This window comes from Rattus norvegicus, chromosome 9 (genome assembly GCF_036323735.1).
Source record: "Rattus norvegicus strain BN/NHsdMcwi chromosome 9, GRCr8, whole genome shotgun sequence".
In the NCBI taxonomy this organism is placed as follows: domain Eukaryota; kingdom Metazoa; phylum Chordata; class Mammalia; order Rodentia; family Muridae; genus Rattus; species Rattus norvegicus.
Window position 1 is genome coordinate 5936171 of NC_086027.1, and position 13132 is coordinate 5949302.

General features: G+C 39.2%; 1 protein-coding gene across 1 annotated transcript in view; it reads left to right on the forward strand.

Moving 5' to 3' along the window:
• Positions 1-13132, forward strand: part of Kcnh8 (potassium voltage-gated channel subfamily H member 8) — a 439763-nt gene that overhangs the window by 193488 nt on the left and 233143 nt on the right. Inside the window, 1 exon segment of the mRNA NM_145095.2 lies at positions 4524-4655. Coding sequence (NP_659563.1) covers positions 4524-4655 — 132 coding nt within the window.

The window sequence follows — 13132 nt, forward strand, 5'->3', positions numbered from 1 at the left end:
TCCTCTTCCATATTCTCTATTTCTAGGAGTCTTGGCTAAAGCCATCCTCATAGAGTCCTAGTAATTTCCATTGCCCTAGACTTCTTTGTAGCTCATCCCAAGGAAAACCCCAACCATGGATTTCAACTCTGTTTCCCAGTTCTTTTACTCCAAAGCTTCTGTAAGACAAAGGACAATATCTAAAGGACAGCAAGGGTTGTTTTTGGTTTTTTGGTTTCGTTTTATTTTGTTTTGTATTTTGGATATCAGCTCTCTGTCAGAAGTGCTGTTGATCATGATCTTTTCCCATTCTATAGGCTGCTGTTTTGTCCTATTGATAGTGTCCTTTACAAAAGATTCTCAATTTCTGCGGTCCCGTTTATAAATTGTCGGTTTTAGTGCCTGAATAGTCAGTGCTCTGTTTAGGAATTCATCTTGTATGCCAATGAGCTCAAGACAACACCCTACTTTTTCTCCTATCAAGTTCAGTATATTTGTTTTTGTGTTGATGCCTTTGATGCAGTTGGACTTGAGATTTGTACAAGGCAATAAATATGGAGTTATTGACATTGTTCTACTCGCCAGCATCTAGTTGTTTAAAATGCTCTCTTTTTCCCATTGTATTTTCTGGCTTCTTTATGAAAAATCAAGTGTCCGTAGGTCTGTGGATTTACATCTGAGTCTTTGATTTGATGCCATTGATTCAATGTCTGTTTTTATACCATTATCATATGGTTTTCATCACTATTGCTCTATAGTACAGCTTGAAATCAGGCATGGAGATATCTCCAGACAGATTTTTTTTGTATAGGATGTGATACTGATGCTGTTAACACTCAAGATATTGTATATATCATTACAATAAGAAAACCCACTTAGTCATTATTAAATTCTATTCAAGATTTTACTTAAAATAGAAACAAAGGAGTGGGCATTGTTCATGTTCTACTCTGATGTGTTGTATTATATTGCACAACTAAAATATTTTTCAATATGACTGTACAGATCAAAGTGAACAAAACCACCCATGTCTCAATAGTCTTTATAATTATACCTGTGTGGATGAAACAGTTACATATAGCCATATGCTTAGAACTTTATCCTTAATTTTTCTTTCTGCTAAATATTATCGTCTAGAGTGTGTATTTGCCTGAATAGGACAGAATATTTGCCCCCTTTAGCCTCAGAGAGAAAAAGACTTATTTAAGCTCACAGCTTAGAGATGGCAGAATGTCTAGTTTCTGGGTTTGTGGCAGGGTAGAGCAAAATGACCCTGTTTATCACCCACAGTGACCCACACCCTCTAACTATGGTCACCTAAAGTCTCCAGAACCTCACAAAATAACACCACTACTCAGGGACCGAATATTAAGCACAGGACTTCCAAAGGGTATTCGATATTCATACCATGATGGGGTTTACAGAACACACATGATGAGTTCTCTCATAACAAGCTGAAGTCTCTTTTACACATTTGTTTCTACAGTAACTATTTATTCAATTCTAAAATATACTTTACCATAGAAGGTATAAATTCTACTTTCCTCTGTCAATTGTATTTATACTTGGAAATTCAATGTATTATTAACTGAAATCCTGGCAGAGCCTTGTTTATTTTGGCACTTCCGACCTACATGGCAATTACTGTTGCTATATGCAGCCAGAGTTAAAATTGACAAAAGGTTTGTGCTTTCTAACCCTCTTCTTAAGAAGCACTTGTGTCTTTGAATAAAGGCTGAGTGACTTGGTAACTCCCAACATTGGCCTAGAGAGTGAATGAGTCTGGCATGGTTCACCTGCTGTAAAGAAGTTGCCCATGGTTCATTTTTTCTCCAAGTAGAGGAGGAAAATCCACACTCTGGAACAGACTCAACTGACGGGAGCTACAGGAGAAAGAAGACACTGTCATAGAGCTGTTGCAGAGAATATAGCAGAGAGATGCACACAAGAACAAAAAGAAAGGAGAAGAGGGTTGACTAAATGTTAAGGGTGTTACCTGGTAGCTTTGATACCCTTTGTGTTCTGCAGGAAACAGTTGGAATATACTTTGTCCTCTAACTTTGCAGGCACATGAAATTTCTTACTGGATTTGAAAGATGTCGAAGATCATGTGTTGTAATTTGAAAGAAAAATTATAAAGTAGACTCTATAGTCTCCCAAATACAAAATAATGGCTGTGCCCGGAGAGATCATTAGACACAGTGACAGTTGACAGCTATTGTCCTGGCTTTCAACTCATCTTGAGATTTGGTTCTTTCTTTAACCTGTAGTTGCACTTGTACAAAGGTTCCATGGAGGTAGTAATGGTGTCTGTCTAAGTACCTCCATAAATGTGACTTCTAAGATAATTTATAGGCTCTGTCATGATGTGTGGCATTTTTGCATGGTAATTGGCAGGAAAATGCATTGAAATGTGAGCCAGTTATCCTGTTCATATCTTCTCCACATTCTACTATTACTTTCTTTAAAAAAAAACTACTTTTTATTTATATGTACGTATTATGTGCACATGAGTGGGGTACCCATGAAAGCCAAGAAAGAGATTCAGATACCTTGGAATTGGAGTGCTAGTTGGACATGAGCCACCTAAAATAGGTTCTTGGAACCAAACACCTGCACACTGCCAAGAGTAGGAAGCTATCTTAACTACCTCTCTCAAGGCTCAGACACTGTTACTCTCTCTAGGATCTGACTCTATAATCTAATGGCTTTTTGTGTTTCTTTATAGCTACCACATTGATTAAAAAAGATGCTCACTTTGAAATGGTGGTATTCTAGTTTGCTTAATAAAATAGCATAGTCTAAGAAAAAATTAAATGCCTATGTTTAAGTATCTAAGCCTTCTGCAAAATTCATTGAGTATAATGGCCTCTAATGAGAGGGTTCTTTTATTCCCAAGTAGAATTAAATTCAATTATTGTTTATATTACTAACTTTTCTGTTGCTATATTAGAATATTCTGGGGGAAAAACAAACAAATGAAACAAAACAAAACAACAACAACAACAAAACAGCTTTGTGGAACAAAGGCTTATTTTGTCTTATAGGAGTGTAGGACTAACCCAGTAACCAGGAGTCAAAGAGATCAATTTCATCTGCACACTAATAGGACTGGAACAGGGAAAGTGAAAGGCAGAGGGGGAAGTGAGGAGAGAAAGTGGAGGGTAGGATATAGAGAGGGAGTTGGAGGAGACAGGAAATGGAGTCAAAACCCCAACATCCATGCTCTCATCCATGCTGAGTGGCTCTTCTAGCAAAACTCTACCCTCTACAGCTTCCATAGGATGTCTAAAAGCCACCATAAGCTGGACACTAAGTCTTCAACCACATTCACCTTTGGGGACATTTCACAACAGACCACAATGTTGCTTTTCAAAGATATATTAGATATAGCACATGTAAAAACTAATCAATATAGATATCGTAAAATAAAACTTAACCAGAGTGGGAGAGCCCCCTGTGTTGTGTGTTCCTTAGTCACTCTTCCCTTTTGTTCAACCACTAACTCAACCTTTGACCCATTGTCTTTGTCACTGTTCTATTTCTGTGAAGAGACGCCATGGCCAAGGCAACAATTGTAAGACAAAGCATTTAACTGGGGCTTTGATCATAGTTTGAGAAATTATCCATTATTTTTATGGAGAGGGGCATGGCTCTCTGCATGCTGGTGCTGTAGGTAGAGAGTACAACACTGGGCCATGTGTGAGCTTTTGAAACCTCAAAGCCCACCCCTAGTGACACAGACAACTTCAAGTTTTCTCTCATATTGCCACTCTCCAATGACTAAATATTCAAATATGAGCATTCAATTATGGACCTGTAGAGACCATTCTTATTTAAGCCATCATGCCCATCAATTAGTCCTGTTATTTCTTTTTACTTACTGTAAATGAATTCACTCTACCCATGTGTAACTGGCTATTTTGACTTAGCATCATTTTAGAAAACTCAATGCATTATAAATAAGCCACTCACAATGATGTATAATGTTGTATTATATATAAATGTCTCTAACACTGAAGAGTTGTTAATATAGCCATATTAGTGTTGTAAATTTAAAACCATCCAGTCATGGATGAGAGTGTAAAGGTTTGGCATTATCTCTCAAGTTGGTGGTTTCCATTTTTCTTATGGAATCCTTTCTCTTGGGCAATAATTGGCTTTAAATAGACTATGTAAGCCTCTAGTAAGCTCACACCAAACAAAATTCTCCATTCAAGAGCCACTAAGGCACTACAGGGCCACCTCTCACCAAGAGGTATGCTTTGACACCAAGATCAAACATGTGGCTTGAGTGACAGAATCAGAAGGGCCTCAACACAGGCAGATGCATCTGCCCTAAATCTCACTTATCTTCTAGAAAGTGGCTTATCTGCAAATCAAGTAGTAGGAGTGTAGGCTTGATATTCATGATCTGAAAGCTGACATTCTTAAGACATCAGATTGAAAGATAGATGGAAATGGGAAAGACTGTATTTTGGTTCCCAACTGGACTTACAGAGCTGAATCAAGAGGCTGACTTGTATTTTTTATCACCTTTGCAGGGGCTCCATTTTGGTGCCTGTTGGATATCGTTCCTATAAAGAATGAGAAAGGAGATGTGGTCCTTTTCCTGGCCTCATTCAAAGATATAACAGACACGAAAGTGAAGATTACTTCAGAAGATAAAAAAGAAGGTGCGTATGGTTATTATAAAACAGGGCCATTCACTCAAAAATTTGGAAAACAAAAAAGTTGACCTTTGGATACTCCTAGTCAATATTTGGAGTATATTTAAAAATCATGGAGTCGTGCATTTACAATCTCATGTTTGTAGTGACCACTTGACAGGAATGAAAAGTTTGTATACCTCTGTGACTCACATGAGGAAAAAAATAGCATCAAAATATGTTTCAACCATCTTCACTTCATCAGGAAATAGAGCCATTTACTGCATGAATGGCTTTAAAGTGATGGGATTAAATACATGGAAGTGTGGATGTTATTTAGTGTATAGTAAAGGTGCAGTGTCATGGTTGTTAGATGAAATGTTACTGACAGCCATGTACCCTGTACCATGTAGCATGTGCTATACCATATGGACAGCTTATTTATTGTGGCAAATGACCTTGTCACACCCCTTTAAAAGCCTCTAAGAGCTTATGTTATTAACCTTTTGCCCTTTAGCTTCTTATTAAGAAAGTGCTTGGATTTCAAGTTCTCTAACAAAAGTCAACAGTGAGAAAATCCTCCTATGGTTATAAGCGGAAAGGAAGTCTAGTAAGGAGAGGAAAAGACACTGCTCTGTGTAAGTTACTGTGTGCTAAGTTGTTCATTAGAATCATCCGCTTGATATTTGAACCCTAACTTTTAGGAATAAACTCCACTTTTAAATGTGGGTATGGGGGTTGGGGATTTAGCTCAGTGGTAGAGCGCTTGCCTAGCAAGCGCAAGGCCCTGGGTTCTGTCCCCAGCTCCGAAAAAAGGAAAGAAGAAAAAAAATGTGGGTATGAATGCTTCTTATACCGTGTCTCATGAAATAACAATCCAAGAGAAGGGAGACTGAGTTTGGTTTTAGAAAGTGCTAAAAATATCTCTTAATAAGGTGTGGCCCACTCAAGCTTATCTGCAACATGGCAGTTCATCTAAGTGATATAAATTGGTATTGATTAGTTATTTCACCACAGAAGTTTATTTGATGACTTCATCTAAAAACAGCAAAGTGTGTGTTACTCTTGTTTGAACAAGTACTTGAATCATTAATTGTTACATTGCTGGGGACTTATTTGGAATGCAGGAGATCATACTTTATAGAAAGTGCTACTGGGTGTAGAGTGCAGTGGGGATAAACCGTCAGCTACAGCACTGTGGACTGTTTGAACCCATAAGTGTGCGTGTGGTGAGGAGTGGGGGTGGGGAAGGCCTGACTTGGGGGTCAGCAGAAACCTTCCATTCATAAAACAAAGTATAAAACTCACATGTCTTTGTCCATGTCTATAACTGTATCTGGAGAATTGAACAGGAAATTCTGTTTACTCTATTTCCTATCTATAAAATGTGTTTAATATAAAATTTGAGCCCGTATATTCATGAATTTGACAACCTAAATTCTTGGTAGTCTCAAATCTTTCCTCCCAGTTATATTTCCTGGAAAGCAAAGAAAAACATGATTCTCTCTTAATGTAAGCAGCTTGTGTTCAAAAGTTTTCTGATCATGGGATTCTGAAAAATGAAAGGGAAGTTAACATTGTTTCTTAAGGTTGAAAAAGAAGCATTTGTGAATTCAGCAAATGCTGAAACTATTTTTTAAAATGTATTTAGATATAATCAAATAAATAGCATACAGTAGATTTAATTTTAAACATTATATTTAACATTTAATGTAACATAAGAAATTTATAGTGGATTGAACAATTCTACACATGTATAGTAATTAGTGTCCATTAGTAGCAAAGCAAGCATTTGGACCCAGCCTCTCAGCTCAACCCAGCCACTGACAGGAGGGTAGAGAGAAGCAAGCACTGCTGTCTGTGTGGATCCAGGAGGAGGAGCCTGTGAAGGGGATCAAGACCATGGCGAGGCACTGAAGAGACTTTGTAGGGAAGTTAAGGAAGATGAAGGCAGGGATGTGTTCATGGGAGTGAGGAAAGAAGAGGCCGCTGCTCCAGTTCTGGAAGCCAGCACGCAGAAAGAAGAGAAAAACAGTAGACATTTCCCACACTTGTGTTTACTACCTTCACTGACTCCCTCATGCTTGACGCTGTCACATTAAAACCAAGGAGAGGCAACCATAAAGCACCCCTCCTCACATGACAAAAACAGAAACAGAAACAAAACCCTTACTTGGTACCATGTCATCTTTCACGAGTCTTGAGTCTTCTGGCTAAACCAAGTGTGCCTCCTGATTACTCTCAGGAAAACCTTATTCCTTTCTCATTCTTTACTTGGGTCCTTGATTTTTTCCCACTTGTGACAGATCTCTCCATCGTCGTTATTTCCCATAGAAATTCAATCTCTTTCCTTTAATTTGGTTTTCACAACACAACCTTAGCTTTCAGTGAGCAACTTTCCATGGACCACCTGTATTGTCTTGCTCTCTTTCCCCTTTTTGGGCTGATGTTAACAGCCTGGTTATCTCTGTTTATCTCTCTAGGGAGGTGGGACCTAGAAGAACAGAGCTGATAAATGAAGTGCGATTAAAAACTCCTGCAATAGCCAACTTCTTTAAAGCATCAGTTGATTTATATTCTGACGGTTAAGGGGAGTCACATGAGTAAAGTGTGGAGTCACAAGAGGAAGCTGCACATGGTGGACAGGCTGTGTGCATGTGGCAAAACGTGTTTCCACAGAGGCACATACACGTGACGTAGCTAGTTGCGATGCACAAGCTGAAGTAAACTCACTCTCATCTGCCACACCTGGAAGGGGCTCAAAAGCGCAGTCCAAGAACAGTTTCGTGGTTCTGAAGAAACCGATGCCACAGGTCTCTTGATTGAGTTTCTTGCAGTTTTCTCATAAGCACTCCGAAATCTCACATGACTCCATTCTTGAACCATGTTCCAACAATCTCATCTTTCCCACCTTACTGCAGGGCAGGCTGACACTGCTTATGTCTCTGCACATCCCATGGTGTCTGACACAGCATAGACACTGACTCAGGACTTGCTGAATGGCTGGTTTTTCTATAATGTTTTTCCTTATATACCAATGTTTTCAGAATTTCCTTTCCTCCCAGCTCATTTATACGTGATTGAACTTTACAAATTTCTTTTCACAGCACTTCAGTCATAATCTTAATTTGGTTTTCTGTTCATACCAGTTAAGAATATCTGCTTCATGATTTTCAGGCATGAAAGCCACTGGCATTATTTTCATTTATTTCTTATGGGGTGTCCCACATTTGCCATACAGTGATATTAGCCCCAAATCAGGCAATCCAAACAACAGTTTCAGAAATGGGGGTGGAGAGGGCTTCAAATTTGTTTTGAGAATCTCTGGGGGATGAATGAGGTTTTTGTGTCTGTAGTGATACAAACTAAGATTGACATGGACTGTCATTCATGGATCAACTTTACAAATAAGTTGAAGAACTTGAAATAAGTTGCCATAGTCAAGTACAGTGACTAAAGTCTGTCAGTGCACCTGTACCTGAACCTGTTACTCAGTGGATTTGGAAGGAAGAAATAAAGATGGTCTCACGGCTGAATGTTAGCTGAGCATTGTATGCAGGTATGAGGTCCTGAGAGCCCTATCACTTAAGCTCAAGCAGTGATGGCTTACTCTTCTCCAGTTTCAGACCTTCAGAGCCCAGCTGGAACAGTGACTCTGGACAACTTGTAGGTTTTCTCTTCTGCTGTGCTCTGCATACTGGTTTAGTTCTTCTGCTTGTAAATTCATTCATTTAATAAACCTGTTACACCGTAGAAAGCCTTTATATGGTAGACACTGAGAGAAGAATGGAATATAAGGACTGGACATTTCTCCCTTGTGGTTTTGTCTTTTTTTTAAATTAATTTTTAAATTAATAAAATTCATTTACATCTCAAATAGTATCCCCCTTCCCAGTTACCCTCCACACCCCCCCATCTCATCTGCCTTCTACCCCCTTCCTTTTGCCTCTAGGAGGGTGCTTCTACCCACCTCTACGCTGGGGCATAAACCCCCACAGGACCAATGGCCTCCCCTCCCATTGATGTCAGACAACGCTGTCCTCTGCTACATATATATCTGGAGCCATGAATCCCTCCCTATACACTCAGTCCCAGGGAGCACTGGGTGGTCAGGTCAGCCAACATTGTTCTTTCTATGGGGTTGTAGTTCCCCTCTACTCCTCCAGTTCTTCTGCCAACTCCCCCACAGGGGTCCCCAAGCTCAGTCTAATGGTTGGCTGGGAGCATCCACATCTGCCTTGGTCAGGTGCTTGTTGAACCTCCCTGGGAACAGCCACATCTGTTTCCTGTCAGCAAGAGCCTCTTAGCACCAGAATAGTATCCTGGTTTGGTGTCTGCAGACAGGATGGTTCGGTTCCCGGATGGTCCTTTCTTCAGTCTCTGCTGCACTTTTTGTTCCTGTCTTTCCTGTGGACAGGAACATTTCTGGGTTACAAACTTTGAGATGGGTGGATGGCTTCCTCTCTCTACCAGGGGCTGTGCCTATCTACTGGAAGAGGTCTCTACAGGTTCTATCTCCCCTTCGCTGTGATCTCAGCTACAGTTATCCCAGTTTGGTCCTGGGAGCCTCTCACTTCCCTGGCGTCTGGGACTCTCCCTTGTTCCTCACTGCTATCTACTTTTATTTCATTTCCTGACCTGCTGTATTTCATTTCCAGTCCCTGATCTTGCCCCCTTTTACTCTCCCCCCCTTTCTCCCTCCCAGGTACCCCCTTCCTGCCACCTCCGCAGTCATCCTGTTTCCCCCTTTATGCAGGAATGAAGCATTCGCACCCTGGTCTTCCTTCCTCCTAAGCTCCATATGGTCTGTGGGTTGCATCTTGGGCATTGTGAGCTTTTAAGCTAATATCCACTTGTCAGTGAGCATCTGCCATGTGAGTTCTTTTGTGTCTGGGTTACTTTGCCTTTCTTAATGAGAAAGAATACTCCTGTCTCACTTCTGCTCCAGGCATTTCATTGCCATACTGTTGACCATACTGTGCCTCATGCCCACAGTCATTTCTAGATGTAAGAGATGCTAGAAAATCAAACTTCTTTGGCTTCTGGTTTAATCTTTAACAGACATCTTAATAAATAAGCATAAGAGGAGGGGTCTGGAAATGAGCTTAAGTCAACCAACCAGTGCTCATATTTACTGTGTTTATGATTTTATGTATACCAGTCTGAGTAAAGCATCAAATGTGCAAAAGTAAGTGTCATGCTTGCTAGCCATGGCCCCCGTGTGTGAAGAGAAAGGAAATGCACAGAAGCCCATGGCAGTCTGATCTTAGTTCAAAACTTTCTGCCATGTCCTGGGGCTTCCTTTGAAACTAAGAAAACAAGAGCGACTAGAACTGGAGGTTGGACTCTGCGTTCCTTTCCTCACCCTTTACATAGTATTATCACCCAACAAAAACTTCCTGGGACCATTCTTTTTTGTTGTTGTTGATTTGCTAATTTCCAGCTTTTATTTAGAGTCCTTAGTACTCAAATATAGTCTGAGGCCTGGCATATTAGCTCTTCCGGGAGTTGTTTAGAAATGTAGACTTTCAGGCCCTATAAATTACAATTTGCATTTCAGTAAGGTCCTAGAGAATCACAACCACAGCAAGACTTAGAAGCCCTGTGCCTTATATAGATTCAAGAGAGACCTCTGACCCTCCAGACAGAAGTTAACTACTCCACACACTCAAACATGTCACTCTAGTCTTGCTTTCCCAGCCTTTCTGCATATCTGAAATAAGTTTCAAAGTTACTCTGCATTGTTAATTGCTTCCTGCATTAAAACCTAAGCTCATCAGGATCCTAATGCCATGATTACTTACATAAGTGTCTGACCTGTAGTATGTGCTCACTAAGTGTTAGGTAGATGAATGAATGATGGGCAAATATGTAACTGTGTAAGCAAACTCCAGTTTAGGAAACTGGGATCTTCAGTGGCATTCAGAATAGTAAAGCATTCTTGTTGCTTTCTAAGATCTGGATCCTAATTTCGAAAGGTACACACCTGAGGTGTTCACACCTATAGCCACATGACTTGCTTCTGTTCAGCTCCATTTCACTTGAGTTACCAGATGCAGCTCTCTCAAAACATGTTCTGGTAACAAATGAAACTTTAACTTTAAATAGAACTACTGTATTTCGATGATTTTTGATTCTTATTGAGTCTTCTCATCAGTCAATTTCTGAGAATCTGACCACATTTTTAAAGAAGTCATTGGCTGAATAACTATAACAATATTATATACCAGGACAGCAGTAAGCCACCGACCAGCTACTAAGTAAATCTAAGATGATTTTGGGTACTTTGAATATTTTTGTTTCCATTTGGGACATCATGATGCCCTTTTCTACTTTTGAATGATTGTGTTTCCCTGCTGTTGTCATTTTGGCATCTGGGAATCTGTACAATGTGGGAGGCATTGGCAAAGAGCCTTACTGGGTTAGAGAGTGGTGTAAATGCGAACATTTTTATTACAATGCACAGAACTCTCCTCCAAGAAATCTGTGCTGATTTTTTATCCAACATGCTGAAATCAAAGCAATTATATTGATACCTCAAGCATTCAAACTTATTGCATATTTTTATTGGTGTACACATCGTGTTAAAAAACTCATACTTCAAAGTTTTGCCTTTTAAGGTAAAAGGATAATGTGATGGGCAAAATGGCCTGGCTTGAGATGTCCAAGCCACTGCATGCTTCGCAGATCATCACTCCAAGGGAAAGGAATATATTCTGTAGCCAGCCAATCAAAATGTGCATATGTTTTGTACTCATGCTATTGGTCAGCTTCTTACAATCTTGGACAAAATACTTATCAAGTAAAACTTGTCCATTTTGACTGCTTGTTTTGTTTCTCTTTTGGTATTGTCTTGGTTTGGTTTTGGTTTTTTGAGATAGGTTCCTGCTGTATAACTCATGCTGGCCTTAAACTCTAGATTGTCTATCACAGCCTTCCAAGTGCTGGGAACAAGGGCACCACCATGTCTAGATCATTCTGCTGTTTTATGAACAGGGGTACATGTAATATGCTAACACTATTTGCAACTGAATTAGCTAAAATACTAGTCATATGTATCTTTAGTGAATGGATGTCCTTCTGATAAAATGTCAAAAGTGCCAGAGATACCACAAAACAGTATCCATTGATTCTGTTGAGTATAGTAAGTTGTTATTATAAGGTTTTCCAAATTCAAAGATCAGGAAATCAGTTCCGTTTCTTAACTATATAGTAATTGAGTTTGATTCACTTAAAAGATACATCATTTAGTTCCAGAAAAATACATATAAAGAAGAGATTATTCCTCTCTTTAGAGAAAAAACAATTTAGCCAAGTATCATTTCTTCATGTTAGCTTTGTTTATGGAAGTGGGAAGAAGATGAATGTATCTTAACTACCAGAATGCTAACTGAGGGTTTCTATCACGGGAACTCCAGTACTGGGACATCCTGTTCCTGACCTTGTACTTGATCTTCTCGTCTCCTAGACTGTGCACTGACTGAGTGTTGGGCCTACACTAGGCTTTCTTTCCACCCCATAATTTAGGTACAGGCTTGGTACACTGAAGAGTTTACTGGGATGCCAAGTACTGGGGATACTTAGAACCTATGTAGGTTTTTTGAGTTTGAATAAAAGAACCTTGACATAGCAATTACACAAGTAAGGTGATGGTTGGAGGATATCTGGAATATTTTTAGAATATATAAGAAACTTAAAACTATTTTAGAAATATTGAACCAATTTACAAAATTATGAGTAAGCTGGATGGTGATGGCACATGCCTTTAATCCATGCACTCAGGGCAGAGGCAGGTGGATTTCTGTGAAATCCAAGGTAGCCTGGTCAGCATGAGTGCTAGGATAGAGAGCTCTGTTTGGTAAAACCAAAAAAGAATGAGGAGGAGGAAAAAGATGAGCAGGAGGAGGGGAGGGTGAAGAATAGAAGAAAGAAAAGAAGAATATCATAAGTAATAAAATAGCAGAGAGAGAGTGAACAAAGAGCAATTTATTAGAGGCAAGTTTACAAATGTAAAAGCAGTTTGTTCTTGTATTTATTTGATGGTTTGGTTTATTAGTTTATTTGAGACAGGGTCATGCTATTTAACTCAGACTAGTTGTAAATTCATAACCCTCATTTCCCAAATGCCCCCATCAAGTGCCCATATTACAGATATAAATTATTATGCCTACTATCACAGCCAACTGGAAATTCTTTAATTAGTATTAGATATACCCAGGTATATCACATACCTAACAATCATTCATTAATAAACCTCTTAATGGAAAAATTGGCAAAACCTATCCATTCCAATTCAGAATTAAAACAAACATGTAGATATATGTATATGTGTGCCTATATATACATATACATACATACATACATACATACATACATACATACATACATACATCCGTTATAGTGTGAGATTTATACCTAAGAGTGTTTTCTTAGGTATATTTCTCAGAAAAATCCTTTGGGATAATGTCACTACTAGAAAATGTCCCCTAACGGCACATAGAAGA